General features: G+C 46.7%; 3 protein-coding genes across 5 annotated transcripts in view; 2 read left to right on the top strand and 1 right to left on the bottom strand.

Moving 5' to 3' along the window:
- The first annotated feature begins 911 nt into the window (after positions 1 to 911).
- On the top strand, positions 912 to 3,684 carry LOC119366160 (serine/threonine-protein kinase PCRK1-like). 2 transcript variants are annotated; one of them, XM_037631843.1, is made up of 5 exons: positions 912 to 1,083; positions 1,746 to 2,190; positions 2,299 to 2,562; positions 2,672 to 2,794; positions 2,926 to 3,684. In XM_037631843.1, exons 2-5 carry the CDS (start codon positions 1,759 to 1,761, stop codon positions 3,424 to 3,426), a joined length of 1,320 nt encoding a protein of 439 aa, XP_037487740.1. In that variant the 5' UTR covers positions 912 to 1,083; positions 1,746 to 1,758; the 3' UTR covers positions 3,427 to 3,684. The 2 variants fall into 2 exon arrangements, with proteins under 2 accessions (XP_037487740.1, XP_037487739.1); XM_037631842.1 differs by having other exon boundaries at positions 913 to 1,083; positions 1,715 to 2,190.
- Positions 3,685 to 9,998: 6,314 nt separating this feature from the next.
- On the top strand, positions 9,999 to 13,270 carry LOC119366162. Its single transcript, XM_037631846.1, has 5 exons — positions 9,999 to 10,542; positions 10,775 to 10,936; positions 11,132 to 11,175; positions 11,291 to 11,322; positions 12,808 to 13,270. The coding sequence occupies exons 1-5, from the start codon at positions 10,119 to 10,121 to the stop codon at positions 13,010 to 13,012; spliced, it is 867 nt and encodes a 288-aa protein (XP_037487743.1). The 5' UTR covers positions 9,999 to 10,118; the 3' UTR covers positions 13,013 to 13,270.
- A 164-nt stretch (positions 13,271 to 13,434) lies between these two features.
- Positions 13,435 to 16,370, bottom strand: part of LOC119366161 (linoleate 9S-lipoxygenase-like) — a 5,221-nt gene continuing 2,285 nt past the window's right edge. The window contains exons 5-8 of one of the 2 annotated variants that reach the window (XM_037631844.1): positions 15,678 to 16,033; positions 14,805 to 15,098; positions 14,376 to 14,504; positions 13,435 to 14,287 (exon numbers count right to left, since the gene is read on the bottom strand). In XM_037631844.1, coding sequence (XP_037487741.1) covers positions 13,546 to 14,287; positions 14,376 to 14,504; positions 14,805 to 15,098; positions 15,678 to 16,033 — 1,521 coding nt within the window. In that variant the 3' untranslated portion in view covers positions 13,435 to 13,545. The remainder of the gene's footprint in view (positions 14,288 to 14,375; positions 14,505 to 14,804; positions 15,099 to 15,677; positions 16,034 to 16,370) is intronic. The other variant, XM_037631845.1, reaches the window with a different exon arrangement.

Here is a 16,370-nt window from a genome sequence, read left to right on the forward strand (position 1 = left end):
CCGTGTAGTCCTGAGAACTCAATGTAGTGCTCGTATATGTATTTCATGTCTGAACCCTATTGTTTCAATGAAGGGACAAAAAGAGTTTAGAACATACATTTCTTCAAACACTTGTTGGGCATGGTCAGTGCCGTAGGGGCGGATTGTACCTGCGTGGTGGATGAACGAGAGGTGTGGACCGGCAGTGGAGGACAAGCGGCGTGGAGGCCGGGTGTAGCGGTAGGGGTCGCGGAGTTTCGGGAAGGGCTTGGCGGGCGGGCGGTCGGGATGGTAGAGCGGCGCAGTCGACGAGAGAGGAAGCGGATGCTGAGAAAGAGGAAAGTATGAAGGCGCGAGGTCCAGACGGGGTTTTCGTGTCGTAGTCTTATATGCCTCGTGTCCGAACTCCTGCAAAGCCCCTGATTTATTTCCAGTTTGTGGAGAAACGGACAGCCCAGTGGCGCAGTTGTATGGTAAATTGTGTCCGGATAACTAAGTCCGGACAGTTCGCGGCGAGTTTAAGGGGTCCCTTTGGAGATGCCCCAGCTCCAATCTCACAGGAACGTTGTTGAAATGTTTGTGTGTCGTGGCGGTGGTTCACGAGGGAACATGAACATGAACACACGCCACCTGGCATTGCATTTGCCTGTTGAATAATACTCCTAATTAAGAAAGAATTTTCCATGATTGGCCGTGTGATCGATCTGCGGTTGGCGCAGCCTTGCTTGCTTGTATTCAGTCGGCGAGTGGAATTTATTCGGTTTATGTTGACTAGTTGGCCGGACTACCCTGCCGCCGGTCAAGTTGAACAAGTCAGTCGTCAACAGCAACAGCGACACCGGCCGCAGCAGCAGGTGTCTTCTTCCCCTTATCCGTCCCTTTCCCCCCTCCAACCCCCACCCCACCCCTCCCCTAGATCCTCAAACGGTACAAGTAACACGGACACACGCGCGCACGGGCCGAGGAACCGTAAAAGCCACGACTTCTTCTTCGTCCACCTTCATCTCCCTCTCTCCCCCGCAGGCCGGTCACCACAACCAACCCCCATCCCCTGCTTGCTGCTTCACCCCGTTGGATCATCAGACGCGCTGCCCGGCGCCCGAGGTAATCGACAACACTTCGTTGATTACTTGGTTGATCTTGCTCCGGCAACCTGATTCCGCTCCAGCTTTGGTTTGATTTGACATGGTGTGAGGGAGTGAAAGTGAACCCCCTGCCAGTAGCTAGCTGCCGCTGCTCTGCTCTGTTTTTTGGTAGTTGCTCTGCTCTCCTCCGCTTCTTCTGCTAGGAGGAAGGGAGGAAATCTCTTTCTTCCTCCTACGGTACACTGCTCCACTGTTCAATCCGATTTGCAATTGCGTGTGTCTGAACCTACCAATCATACAAACAGTAACATGTTTTTTTGAGATTCATTCACCGCGTACAGAATCGATGAGACATTTGGCTTCCTTGCCCGCTCGCTTTGCTTGCGTTCATCTTCATCCACCATGTGATGTGCCTCACCCTCTACCGCTCTGCTTCTAGATCGCGCAACAATATAATACTACCTGCTTGATGGTGTTTGTTGGAGTAATAAACCTTGACTTGGCGCCTGGCGGCTAAGCCACTTTTACCATTCTTTACTACCAATACCAAATTCATCGTCCACCAGCTTTCTTGACTATCATGCTCCCGGATTCCCACGCACTCACACTGTCCACATACTGATCCATAAGCTTCCTTAATCTATCATCAGGTAAACAAATCGATTAGTGCTTCCACCGCAGCGGCGCGGCGACGATGTGGTGGCTGCCGCCTTGCTTCCACGGCGGCGGCGCGGCCAAGGGAGAAGGCAGAGACCACTTCGACCCCGTCCCCGTGTCCCCGGCCGGGGCCTCGGCGCGGTCCATGAGCACGGCCACGTCGTCCACCATCACCGCCCCGTCCGGCTCCGACCTCACCGGCTCCATCAACGCCTCCGACCTGAGCGCCGACTCCATCCAGCGCCCGCAGCAGTACCCGAGCTTCGCCGACAGGCCCGCCAACCTCCGGGTCTTCACCTACGCCGAGCTGCGGGCCGCCACCCGCAACCTCAGCCGCTCGCTCATGCTCGGCGAGGGCGGCTTCGGCTGCGTCTACCGGGGCGCCATCAAGGTCGACGCCGGCGCCGGAGACGAGACGCCTCCCCCGATGGAGGTCGCCGTCAAGCACCTCAACCGGAACGGGCTTCAGGCAAGATACTGCATACAGATATATACTCCACCAACCACATATTCACATTGCTCTCTGGTGGCTCTGTCGGCCAGTAAAATTAATGGCGAATTTGATGATCTTGATCAGGGGCACAAGGAGTGGCTGACGGAGGTGAACGTCCTGGGCATCGTGGACCATCCCAATCTGGTGAAGCTGGTGGGCTACTGCGCCGACGACGACGAGCGAGGGGCGCAGAGGCTTCTGGCGTACGAGTACATGCCGAACCGGAGCGTGGACGATCACCTGTCGGGCAGAGCGATCGGGACGACCCTGTCGTGGCCTATGCGGCTCAGGGTGGCTCTCGACGCCGCCAAGGGGCTCAAGTACCTGCACGAAGACATGGATTTCCAGGTACTTCTTCTTCTGGGCTTGGATTGAAGCCTGAAACATTTGAATGAATTGTACTGAAGATCGATCTGCAGGAAGAAATGAACTGAATTTGTAACATTTCGTTGCTCAGATAATTTTCCGGGACCTGAAGACGTCAAACATTCTGCTGGATGAAGACTGGAACGCCAAGCTGTCAGACTTCGGCATGGCTAGGGAAGGCCCGACGGAGGGCCTCACGCACGTCTCCACAGCGGTAAGAAAATGAAGATTGTGCATTCAGAATCAGATACACTATGTTTTGTGGATGAAAATTAATTCAGATACAGGTCAGAAGTACGTACGAAGTGGATTATGACATGTATGATGATATTGATGTATCTACAGGTGGTTGGCACCCTGGGGTACGCGGCACCGGAGTACATCCAGACGGGGCGGCTGAACGCCAAGAGCGACATCTGGAGCTACGGGGTGCTGCTCTACGAGCTCATCACGGGGCGCCGGCCCATCGACGGGGAGCGGCCGAGGGGCGAGCAGAAGCTGCTGGACTGGGTGAAGCCCTACATCTCCGACACCAACAGGGTGAGGCTGATCGTGGACCCGAAGCTGGAGGGGCGGTACAGCATCAAGTCGGTGGCCAAGCTGGTCACCGTGGCCAACCGCTGCCTTGCCAGGCTGCCCAAGGCGCGCCCCAGGATGGGGGAGGTGCTGGACATGGTGCAGAAGGCCGTCGACGTCGACGGCGGCGCCGGCGCTCCTCCGCTGCACCACTACAGCAGCGGCGGCAGCAGGGAGGAGGGAGGCAGCTCCAAGCTGAAGCAGGAGGGCAAGAAAGGGTTTCATGGTCAGTGGCGAGGTGGAAGAGGGAAAGGGCCCCTCATGTGCTGATGCTGAAGCTAGCTTAATCCAGGTGATTGATTAGATTTTTCCAGGATCCTAATTAATCCTAGTATGGCACTATGTGAGTTCGTGTTGTCATCTTGAGTGATCCAATTGTGTGTGGATATGATATGACTATAGAGTATCATTAGGTGGATGAATCAGTGATTATCCTGTCAAGCATCATTATTATTAGAAAAACAATCTCAGCCTCCTAGTTTCCTTTTTGCTGTAAAATTGAGCATATATCTCTTTGTTCTTTCACCACTTTTGCAGCAGTGTCATTTTAAGATTGGAAAATTGGAATACTTGTTTCATTCGTTATGACTACTAGGATGCAAGGTACTTGTTGGGGGAACCCCTCTCCATGGATCAAAAGGAAGAAGATATTTAGGGCCTATTTGATTCACAAGATTCTATAAACGTGGGAATAAGATAAACGTATGATTAAAATTTCATGCTCATCTCAATCCTATAGGATTTTGCTGTGTTTGATTGTATCATAAGAAAACAAAGAATTCTTTCAAAGAGATTTTAGTGGATGCTAGAAATCCAATGAGAAGTAGTACAAAGAAATAATCAGGAGAACATTCTACAGCATTCTTTTTTTCGAACCATGCAGGAGAACTGCATGTGACAATATAGAAGAAAAGAGATACAAAGTCTTAAAGTACAAAACGACCCAACAACAACAAAAAGGCAAAAAAATAAATAAATAAGGAGAACAATGACCTCACTCATTTAGCGCCTGCTTTAGAACATTCTACAACATTCATTCTCATGAATCAAACAACCAATGTAGGAAAAATACCTAAGTATTCTAATTCTCCAAAATACGTATGAAAATCCTTTGAATCAATAAGGCCCTTATTGCGGACTGCATTTGGAGCCTTTTATATTAAACCTTTGTGCTAAGGACTTGTGAGATGCCTTACATAATAAAATGCATATACAACACAATTTTTTCACACGATGCAATACTTTTTTATTTGATCCAAAATAGCGGTGTAAACTATAGATTCTAGCCCCCTTTTGCCAGCCTTGCTACTATGAGGAATTGCTCTCATATTCTTATGGGAAATGAGTTTTTTTAACTCAACCATCACTAGTGAGGTAACCTTTGCGCGTCATACTAATGTGATTTGCCTCGCAGGCCTCTCTTGCCATCCTAGTGTTGCCTCTTACTCTTTCTATTCTCTTTCTCTCTCCCTTTTCACCTCTTTCTCATATTGCACAAACATATCTACCAACTCATCCACCATGAAGACACACTCTCCCTTTCAATTCATCCACGGTGACATTCTCATTTGTTGTTGCTCCTTTCTGGAATTGCCCTGCCTAGATCCAACTCATAGGAGCGCATTTTCAATGGCTTAGTCGTGCGGCGTTGAGCTCGAGGTCGAAAGGATGTGCTCTAGGATGCCAAGCTCGAGAAGATGTTGGAGAGAGAGGAATGTGTCATGGGTCGCCCGACCTGGCTCTGGTGGGGCTCTGACAAGCCCACATTGAAGTCAATGTTGATCACAAGAGATTACTGAATTTGAAAATATTTTATGTCTCGAACATTGTTTCGTATGCTAGAAGCATGTATGTTATTTGTTTTGTACACAAGCAGGTTTGTTGCAGTCATTCACGATTAAGGGTGCTACGTACAAGGGTTTGTTTTCATGTTACAAAGCTCTTTTGCATCTCTTTCAAATTGTGTTTTTCTGATGATCTAATGCAATTTTAGTTTATCCTATTTTGTTTTTCTTTGGCTACAACCCATTCCCAGACGTTCATAGTAATTTAAGATTTTTTTATATAAATCTTTTGTTGGATTTCTGTCATAAGATGTTACAATTTTTAACACGAGATACTACTGAAGATACTATATACAACACAATAATATTGTGTGGTGGATTCTCATATTGCAATCATGGGTTCAGATTTGTCATTGGATTGAACTAATCGAAGACGCCTTATATGGCCTAACTTTTTATTTGCACAACCCTACTTTGCCTATGCTACTAACCGTACATTAGGTCTAAACCCAACGAGTTAGGCCCATGGTCGGATTGCAACCGAAGCCGCACCAATACTTGGAAATTAACACCTCGATTTGTGGTTGAGTCTGGCTCATCCAAATGCACTTCCCAAACTCCAATTTCTAAACACTCTACTTTATCAGTATCCAGTTCACATCTCTGCTTTCTACTGCGTGTCGTATTCGTGCTACGTTCTTTTCAACACTTCTGTCTCTCTTGTCCTTTCCCCTCACTCCTTCATGAGATGCTCATGAAATGGTGGGTTTTCCTGCCCAAAATTCCCACTTTCACCCTTCGTGTTCACGCGCGTTGTCTCACACCGCGAGTATATAGTAGAAAAACTGCCACATTACAGGCTATTGTTACAAAAAACTATCACTTCTCTTAATTTTTCAAAAATCTACCACAAAATTGGTTGGCTGTTCCAAAAAAACCAAATGACCAAGTTGTTTAAAATTGATTCGGATTATGAGAGCTGGGGTCCACTTGTCAGGTTGATCGTTGGCTTTAACCGTTGACAGGTTATGAAAAATAGACCCCACATATTTATAAACGGTAAACAGGTCCCTACATGAAAAATAAAAGCAATCGGATCCCTGTGCTTTTTAAAAAAACAACAATCGAGTCCCTGCAACTTTTTAAAAAAAGCAATCAAGTCCCCGCCGGTGAGCTCGTCGCCGGAGTTGGCGAAGGGACCCGTGCGCGTCGGTCGTCCTTGCTCTGGCGGCGGAGCTCGAGAGCATGCCGGCTGCTACACGCGGCCCAACAACTGATCCTGGAAATGGCGGCGGCTGCTCTCGCTGTTGGGCGGGGCGCCCCCAAGCTCTTGGACCATGGCCGAAGCGCAGCGGTGGCCTGAGCTCCTCGGAATGGCCGGCAGGCGGCTGCCTGAGCTCCTAGGCGTGGCAGTGGTGCTATTGATCTTGTGGGCATGGTCGACGACATCTTTCAGGGAGGGGGTCGAGGGAGCACCGGAGATGGTCTGGCGGCGTTGGCTCGTGTGCCCCGGTCGTCGGCCATGGTGGCTTCTGGCGGCAGCGCCCCAGTCCGGTGCCCTGCACCAACGGACTCGGGAGAGGGAGAGGAAAGGTCAAGCGCGGGGGAGTTGACCCAGATGTGTGGTTTTCTCTCTTTTTTAATGGGCTGGGCTGATGACATGTGGGCCTTAACAGTCAGTGCTATTGGTCTTAACGGTCAAAAGTTATAAGTGGGCCCCACCCTGTCATAAACCTGGTTAACATTGAACACTTCAGCCATTTGGGTTTTTTGGAATAGCCCACCCATTTTGTGTTAGGTTTTTGAAAAATTAAAAAATGGTAGTTTTTTATAGCCATGACCTGTAATGTGGTAGTTTTTTGCTATATACTCCTCACACCGCACACACACGTTTTTTAGCAGTTGGGTTTAAATTTTCCACCCAAGGGCTATATTTGAGATGACTGAATCGGGCAGCGATTCAGACGTATGTTGGATGACCAGTTGTCTTTCTTCTCTCCAATCTCACAGGCATGTGCATGTATTCACTCTCGTGCTGTTAAGGGGCAACTCAGGCTATGTCAGCTGAGACACTTTCTAGTTGGAGCCAATATAAAATACATTTATACTAAAATGTTATACTTGTTTATAGTTGCTTTTATCAAGGATTTAACTAGTGTATTTTCTTGGGCAATTGAATGTCGTGTTTTTTGTTAACAGTTTTATGTCTATCATGTGAGGTTGTTTTTCAAGAATCACCCCTTAAATATTTTCTAATGTGAATACCATTACATGAAAACAAATGAACAAAAACACATGCCTATACAAATTAGTTTGTGGTAGTTGCATTAATGTGTGTGTGTGTGAGAGAGAGAGAGTGTGTGTGTGTGCTTTCATAGTTTTAGAGATATCTCAAACACACTATCTAGTAAATATCTGTCTTTTAGAAAAGGAGGATTACCCCCACTTCTGCATCAGAAAGATGCAGCCCCTTTACTAAGCAAAGTAACCGAAGTGTCTGTGGTCCAGAACAAGCTCGCTCAGAGCTCAAAAAGTAATCAAAAAAGAAAAAAGTTGCCACAACCGGCGAAAATTGGACAAGATGACTAAACACCTATTCTATTACTGGACTCCCATCCAAACTGGTTACAGATATCCCGAGCTACCATCTCCCATCGGGTAGACCCAGTAACCAAAGGCTCCCTGGTTTACGCAGGAGTGAGTAACGACCATGTACGAATCCAAGTAGTGGCTGTGTAGAGAACCTGAAAAATCATACGGATTTGTCTGTTAAAAAACATATCATTTCTACCTTTTCCCCGCAAAAAAAAACATATCATTTCTATAATTTCATATAGCCCAAAGTAATGCACATACTCCTATCTGAATATGTCTCACAATATTTGTCTCTACTTCATCTAGCCACGTCCCAAATAACGCGTGGATAATATTAGAGGGGTGATATTAAAGGCTATATGAATTTCACACCATAGTAGTTTGTCCAACGGATAATCGAGAAAGAGGTGTTTGATAGTTTCATCTTGATCACAAAAGCTACATCTTTGACTACCCTCACAACTACGTTTTGCCAAGTTATCCTTAGTCAGAACCACCTCCTTTTGCAAAAAAAGCACATGAAGATTTTAATTCTTAACGACACTTTGATCTTCCAAATATGTACCGATTTCAGCATCGGACCAAAGTTAATTAGGTCTATATACATAGATTTCACTAAGAAGATGACATTCATAGTTAATCTCCAGTGAATACTATCAGGCTCATCAGAGAGGTTGACCTCCATCAACTTTCTGACCAGGTGTAGCCATGCTTCCTACCGGTCTCCTACCAAAAATCTCTAGAATTGAATATTTAGAGGATTGGATTGTAATACCGCAGCAGCATAAGCCTCCTTATGCTGTAAGATGTTATAGAGAGACATATATTGCATTGCTACATACGTCTCCCCTAACCACGTATCCTCCTAGAATCTAGTCAAATTTACTGTTTTCCAATGATGAATTTAGTTCTATGGAAGAAAGCTGCTTTCATTCTCATCAATTCCTTCTAGAAAGGACAATCATTGGGTCTAATAGTAACATCACTACTGGGAAAATCCTATAGGAGAACTAAAAATAGTGGTGGGTAGGACCTGTCACCCACCTTGCTACTTTTCCAAAAGAGCAGTGGCGGGTGACAGGACATGCCCATCGCAGTTACGGGCATACCTGTGGCGGGCGCTGGCCAGCAACAGCTAGGCTCTTCCAAATATTCCCACTGGCTGAAAATTGTAGTGACGAGCCCCGGCGAAGAGCCTGCCACTGGCGTGTGGTTAAGCAGTGGTTGGCGCCTCTAGGCGTCCGCCACAACTGTATTTTGGCAACCGCGCCAACTAAATCAAATTTTGGATAAGTTTGGTGTGGCGGGTGCTCATTGTTGCCCGCCACTTCTCTTGCGTCGACACACAAACATTCATATCCAGCGTTTTGTCTTTCTGTCTACCATTTCCTCTCCCTCGTCCCCTTCCTCGCCGTCCTGCGCCTCGACTGCCGCCACCGTCCCTTCGACCAGTCGGCGACGCTTTCCACGCGTTCAATGCCGTGAGCGCCGCCGGATCTGCTCGCCGTTACGTCGTCTGCCTCGACCGTCGATGCGCCGTTCTCCGCCTCGACCGCGCGTAGCCCCCGTCCTTCGCCTGAACCGCCGTCGTCGTCGTCCGCTAGGACCGCAACCTCGACCGCAGTCACGTCCGCGGCCGGAAAAGCGGCCAACAATATATTCAATCTCCATGACTAAATTATGCTCTAGGGTTTAGAATTTACATCTTATGAATTTGTAGATTAACTAGTTGTACATCTTATGTTTATTGCCACTAAAAAAATGTTCATCGTGTATTGAAAAATGTTAGTCATGTATTAGAATAATGTTAATCATGTTTTTGGAAAATAGTAATCATGTATTAAAAATGTATTAGATATATACCAAAAATCTATAGTGGGCATGCAAAAAATTACTCTTAAAAGTATAAGCTTTCAAAGCATGATAATCATGTATTTAAAACTGTTAAACATGTATATAGAATGTGCTTATGATGTATAAAAAAATGTTGAACGTGTACTGAAAAAGTCAACATGTGTTGAACAAAAAATAAATCGATGAAAATCAACAAAAATCCAAGAAAAACGACTAATACAATAAAATAAAAAAATGAAAAAATGAAAACAAATGCAAAGAAAGAATAAAGGAAACAAGGAAAAACAAAGAAAACAGATGAAACCTAGAAAACGAAGAATGAAGAAAGAAAGAAAGAAAATTAAACAGTAAAAAACCGAGAAAGAACCACAGACAAAAAGGAAAATCCAGTGAAGACAGTTAAAAAGGAAGAAAACCGGAAATAAAAAGCAAAAAATCAGAGCAGAGAGAACAGTGACACGAGTGAACTGAGCGAACAGTGCGAGAGGCACTATCTGCGCTAAAGGACCGGCCCATATATGCTCCCTGTTCGCACCCTTCTGGCCCACCGTTCCGGCCGGCAAAAAGAAAAAGAGAAAAAAAAAACTAAAATCCCATCCCCTCCTCGCCCTCCTTCCATTCCCCCCTCGCCGCCCCTTCTTGCCCTTTGCCCTCCCCTCGCCTCCTCCACCGGCGGAATTAATCCGACACGAGCGAACCCTCAAACACCTCGCCGTCAAACCCTCAACCATGGGACCGCATCCAGCCACCGTCCCCTGCTCCCTCCGGTGCGGCGCCGCCGCCGCCGCCGTCCGGCGATCCGGGTGGGCGCGCAGCGCCGGTTTCCTCGTCCGCGACGGCGGCCGTAGCAACGGAACCGGCGTGAAGCTGTCCTGCGTCGGCCCTACTGCCTGGAGCTACCCCCACAACTTCGACTCAGACTCGGAACCCATGCCGCCTGGCCGTTGGTGGGGGGAGGCGCTGCTCGAAGAAGACGCCGAGTTTTTTCCTCTTGCCGATTTCATCCCAGTCGGACAGGGCAGGAAGGAGCTGGATGCGATATGGCACGCCCTCGTCGCCGGCCCCCTCGAGTCCGTCCAGCTGACCCTGCGTGAGATCCTGGCCGCCGGCAACCTGTTCCGCTGCCGCAGCTTCCACCTCGGCACCCTCTCAGGTATAAAATGGGAGGAAAATGTAGGATCGAGAATGTTATTTACCAGCAATGAATGTTATCACAGTGTTGCTTCTTCTAGTATGTTTTAGTCTACACCACACTCCTGCATTCAGGAAATTGTATGCTCTGCTTGATTTGTGTGTGTAGTATGAACTGATAATGCAACATCAGTAGATGCGTTGAAATAATATGGCCTATGAGTTGCTCAAGGTGTTGCTGTCCGTCCATGCAGGTGCTTTGCTGGTCGTTGCTGGGGTTTTCCAACTCTGCAAAACGTCACCCACCCTTTTCGTGGACATTGTTCTTGGATCTGTGTTCTACAAGCTAAGCGTTTTATCCGGACAGTTGCAAAGGGAGGGCAAGTCATTTAGCATATGTGCACGGATACAGCTAGGTGAGTTAAAGGCTTCGGTTTTTACAATACCATTTTTCTTTTTGTGAGCTACTATTATTTCATCAGATATGCACTAACTAGCTAGCAATGGATAAAATGCATGGTTTGGCTATGTATTTAATTTGTAGTCAGTTTTCTGTGCTTGTTTTGCATTTATGCTGATATGATATTTTTACTTGTTTCTTTTCACTGCAGTCCTTCTGCTTATTTTGTCTTTCAAGGATAACGGTGCTTCTCAGGTATGATATTTCCACCTAAAATATGGCTTGACACACTTCAGATACTCTTGAGGAAGTTTGTGCAGTTATATGCTTCAGTAATTAATGTTTGTATGTTTTTCTTTTCTGATGATAGGGCTTCTACCGCTTTCTTGTGGAATCAATCTGGTAAGTATGTAAGACTTTGATTATCTAGAGAAAATTATCAATTTCTTGATGCTTCATATTTGAGTCGTGATTCTTAATATGCTTCCCAATTGATGCATGATTGGTATACCTCTGATTCATTAATCAATGCCTTTTCTCCTGTTCTGTAATATAATTAATCAATTGCATTGAAATTGTAACAAGCTGCATGCACATTTTATCGTCTTAAGTTTCATACTTTTCTTGAGGCCAATCTGAAAAACAGTGTAGTGTTGCAAACCTGTGACATTGACCATCGAAGATACATATACGTTCGAAAACAAGTGGTGTATTTAGAGAATAAATTGAGTTTGAGACAATGGATAAGTGATAGCTACCACCCAAAGCGAAATATGAAGGCTGTTTCAAATGAGGACCTTCGCGAGTCTGAACATTTTTTTTCACGAGGAACCATAGTGTACAAATGTACAGATTACGAAGGTCTGATCTGAGACGGTACCCATCTAATACATTCCAATATTTCTTATGGACTTCAGTTCTACAGTACCTTCTTTACCACTTTTGACTTGGATGGAGGAGGCGTGGGTGTTAAAATTCATGCCTAGAAATTTAGTGTATGCTAGGTAGGTAGAATGCATTTGGAACATCCTGTAGATCACACCAGTTGTTGCTTCTTTCCAATGAACTGGTCTTTTGCTGAATCCAGGCATGTGGAGAATAAATCGAGTTTTAGTCTTTTAGACAATGTCTAAGTGATAGCTAACCCCCAACACAAATATGAAGGGGTTTTCATATGAGAGCCTTCGCGAGTCTGCTCACATAATAAATTTCCATAAGGAATCATGATACTGGTACTTGTTAGTTCATGTACGCATAACAAATTTCATGCAAAAATGTATGATTATATGTGCATCGTGGGAAAAAAAAAGCTAAGCACAACATTTTTGTTATATAACTTGTCTTTTTTTCAGACAAGACATGCTTTATGTTCTCATGATTTGCTTTTTTGTACATATATAGGAAAAATTAACACGCACGAATTCACATATGTACAGCTTACCAAGGCCTCCTCTTAAGAGTGCACTCATCTTTACCTTTCGGTTGTTTCTTATTGTTTCTGTACCTGGATACAGTACTTCCGTATCACTTAGCTTGGATTGAGGGGGCATGGGTGTTAAGTTCAAATTTAGTGAATGTTAGGTAGACTTGCATTTTGAACACCTTGTAGAGCATCAGCTGTTGTTTCTATCCAATGAACTGGATCTTTTGCTGAGTCCAGACATGCGTTTGATCACTGACACAACTAATGTAGCTACTGAATTTGGTAGTGTACGGGTAGGATCTACTGGAATTTTTGGGCAAGACACTCCGCCTTCAGCAAAGGGTGGATCTCACATAAAGCAAAACATTTTTCGTTTTCTCTTCTATTTCTGCCTTGTATGCCTGTGCGAACATTATTCCCGTTTGCTTGGGTCTTACGTACTAAAAAATATCTGTTGATCTCAGGTTGCTCAACATTTATGTGTATCTCATAATGGCCTACGACGCGACCGTCGGCGTGAAGCATGGCAGACTCGAGTGGCTTGGGGTCTATAGAATGCTGCGGACGAAGGGTGGCCTGATGAAGGTGCTGAAGCATACCTTTCTTGATATTTTGGGAGGGAACAAGAAGCCAGTCTCGATAAAAAGAAGGCACAGAAAGGGCCAGTAAGGGGGGATGCAAATAGGGTTCGCACTTGTGTCAGCTGGTGGCAATTAGTAGTAGAATCACTTACCATATCTAGGCAAGGTTAAGCTGGTTGGCTAAATGGGTTCTTCACACCGTACCGTATGCTTGTGGTGTGGCTTCGCACTGAAGAAGATAGCCTGTTCTGCGCTTGGATGGAACGCTGGAGTTACCTTTTGTTGATACGGTTTCAGCGAAGTCGGTGAACTGAATCGTGTTTATATCGAATGTTTTTTTGCTGAAGATGGTGTGTTCTTCTTTGGTTGTAGCAGAAAAGTCTCAAGGTTAAGTGCGAACAGTTGACAGTGAAGTGATGGGTTAAGATGGGTCTTTGGCTGTAGCAGAAAAGTCTGAAGGTTAAGTGCAAAAAGAGTTAAGATGGGCCTAAACTAGAAAATGTGCCAGGATTATCAAAGGACTTCCCAATCATCATCCGGGCGCTCTTTTATTTATTTATTATTATTGATCAAGTCCACACTTTTGACATCGATCATACTGCATACACGACGCCGACGGACTCACACGGCGATGCTGTTGGGAATCCCGCCGACGTGGGGTACCGTAGGGTCGGCCCTCGGCGCGAGCAGCGTGTAGGGCACCTCCACGGGCCCGTTCCGGTTCCGCAGCGCGCCGTCAGCGTTCCTCTTCTTGACGGCCTCCGCGATCGCGTCCAGCTTCGAGTTGAACTCGAGCAGCGCCTTGGCCGCCCGCTGCTCGCTCGTCCACTGCTCCGTGTCTGGCCGCTCCCCCATGAGCGGCTCTCCGGGCTTCACCGGCGGGTTCATGGTGAGCGCCATGAGGCCGAACGTCTCGGTCTTTGGGGTGATGCTGCCGAGGAACTCGGCCTCGGTCACCGCCGCTTTGGCGTCGGCCGGCATCTCTCCGGAGGTGATGGTGGGGCGGTTGGGGACGAAGCCGTTGTACGCGTACTGCCCGAAGCTGACGGCCGAGTGGTAAGCCGATCCGAGCCAGATGATGGTGGAGCAGGTCTCCACGAGGTCGTCGACGGAGTCCATCGCCGGCCACCACGGCGCGTCGCGCAGGTCGCCGTGGCCCACGTTTCGCACCTCGCTCCACCACGCCTGCAGCTCGCTGTCGCCCGCGACGGCGCCGTCGCCGTCGGCGTAGTATATCGCGCAGTAGTCCGTGACCCATTCCTTGATGGCGGTCCAGATCTCCAGCCCGTCCACCGCGTACGGGTAGTCCTTTATCAGCAGCTCCAGCTCCTCAGCCTTCTTCGGATCGCCTCTCGCCACGCCTCTGCGTACATAAAAATGCATCAAGTATTTCAGATTCTAAAGCTGTGCGTTGTGGGATTAACTTTATCAGCATTTTAGTCGTTAGGTACGTCTTGATGTGTTCGTTGGGGAAAAGGAGGTCGGTGACCCATTTCCAGATCGCCGTCAAGATGTTAAGCTCGTCCTTTCTCGGCTGCTCCACCTCCTCATTCTTCTTCGGAGCTCTTCTCACCATTCCACTGCGTAATACGTACAAACAATAATGCTAGACCTACAAAGACTCTACAACGTTTACTTAACTTTCCGAACTAATAACTCTCCCCACTTAATCCAACTGGGTTTGTCTCCTTCATCCCTTTTTTACCAATCATAATCTTCCACATCAGTTTGTATGTAAAAAATTGAAATAACCTTTTGTAGATGTAGCATCACTCATGTACAAATGCATCAATTAGTCATTCCAAATTCTGAAGCAGCAGCAGGTGTGCCATTTGATTGTAGAATTTACTTACTACTTAGGTCAATTGCATTTTACTCACCGCTTGATGAGTTCGTTGGGGAAAGCGAGCTCGGTGAAGTTATATGAAGCGTATGCCTTGGAAGACATCTCCATGCCGTACTTGCCGGTGAAGAAGTTGACCTCGTGCATGTTGCGGTAAAAGGCACCGCCCTGTCGCTCGTCGCCGGAGCCGATGACAATGTGTCGCGCCGTGGAATTTGTGTCCAAGGTATTGCGGAAGTGCGGCTTGAGGAGCTTGTGGATTGGGTGCAGCACGCTCATCTGCCGGTTCGCCGCCAGCACCACCGGCTCCATCGTCGCGTGCGTCCTCAGCCTGCATACATCCACCACACATGAACCAGTCGACACGACATGCGTATTAACTATTCTTACTCTTCCCCGCAAAAAAAACTATTTTTACTCCATTCATTATTATTAAGATGTTTTAACTTTTTTTCCGAATCAAATGTACTCGCTTTAATGTGTTTGTTTATTCATTTCAATCCATATATATAGTTCAAAGAAATATCCAAAACATCTTAAATAATGAACTCCCTAAGATTGGTGGCTTAAGGCGGTTAGTGGGGGAGGTGACCACAGGAAGGCCACCGCCTCCTTGATGATGCTTGTCTCCGCTCCGACCTCTATTGTTATCGCGAAAATCAAGGAGGAGGCCCATCTTTGGACTTTGGCAGGAGCGAAGCAGCTTAGTATTGTTATGTCGCAAGAGTAGACCTTTTCATTTTTGCCGCCCTGCGGCTTATGTCTAAACCTTCTTCTTAATCAATGAAAATGGCAAGTTTTTTGCCTTGTTTCAAAAAATAAAAATAAAAATAAAAATAATGAACCGACGGAGTACATTCTACGGTTCTCATCATCACAGTAATTTAACGTTGCAAGGTAGTGTACGTACCAGTGGAGGACATAGTTGTTCTTGCATGCGTCGTTGGATGCGGCATGTGCCTTGGCGAGGTCCCATGCCGTGAAGGTGTCGGAGGCGGCATCGCCGGCTTTGAGTTCGTCGGGCGGAGTGTACACCGTGCTGGTGCCGCCGAGGCGCTCATCCTTGGGGTGCGGCGAGCTAAGCTCGATCGCCAGCGGCTTGAGTGTGGAGTCGTCTTGCAAGAAGAAGAGCGTCCTCGTGGCGTACGACTTCCTCTGGGAGATCTCGCCCTTCTCCTCGTCACCTGGCAGCTCGTTGATGCGCTTCAGGTACGGCATCACCCAATCATGGTGATCCACAACATACAACCTGTCCTTTTCTATAGCCTGCACAATTCATGCAATGGTTTGAGGGGCACACTTACATTTTTGTATTCGAAGAAGATAGTAACGGTTTTGCTATTTCTTCTCCGTTAAGAAATTCTTGCTCATAATTTGAATGATTTCACGGTTGCTATTGGTATTGGACCATATTAGGAACATATTTTATCCAAACTTTTACTCCCTCTGTCCTAAAATTCTTGTCTTAGATTTGTTTAGATGCGGATGTATCTAATACTAAAACGTGAACTTGATTCATCCGTATTTAGACAAATCTAAGACAAGAAATTTGGGACGGAGGGAGTACTTTCTTATGTTGCTTTTTTCCTGTGAACATGTGTGT

Source organism: Triticum dicoccoides, chromosome 2B, assembly GCF_002162155.2.
Source record: "Triticum dicoccoides isolate Atlit2015 ecotype Zavitan chromosome 2B, WEW_v2.0, whole genome shotgun sequence".
Classification (NCBI taxonomy): domain Eukaryota; kingdom Viridiplantae; phylum Streptophyta; class Magnoliopsida; order Poales; family Poaceae; genus Triticum; species Triticum dicoccoides.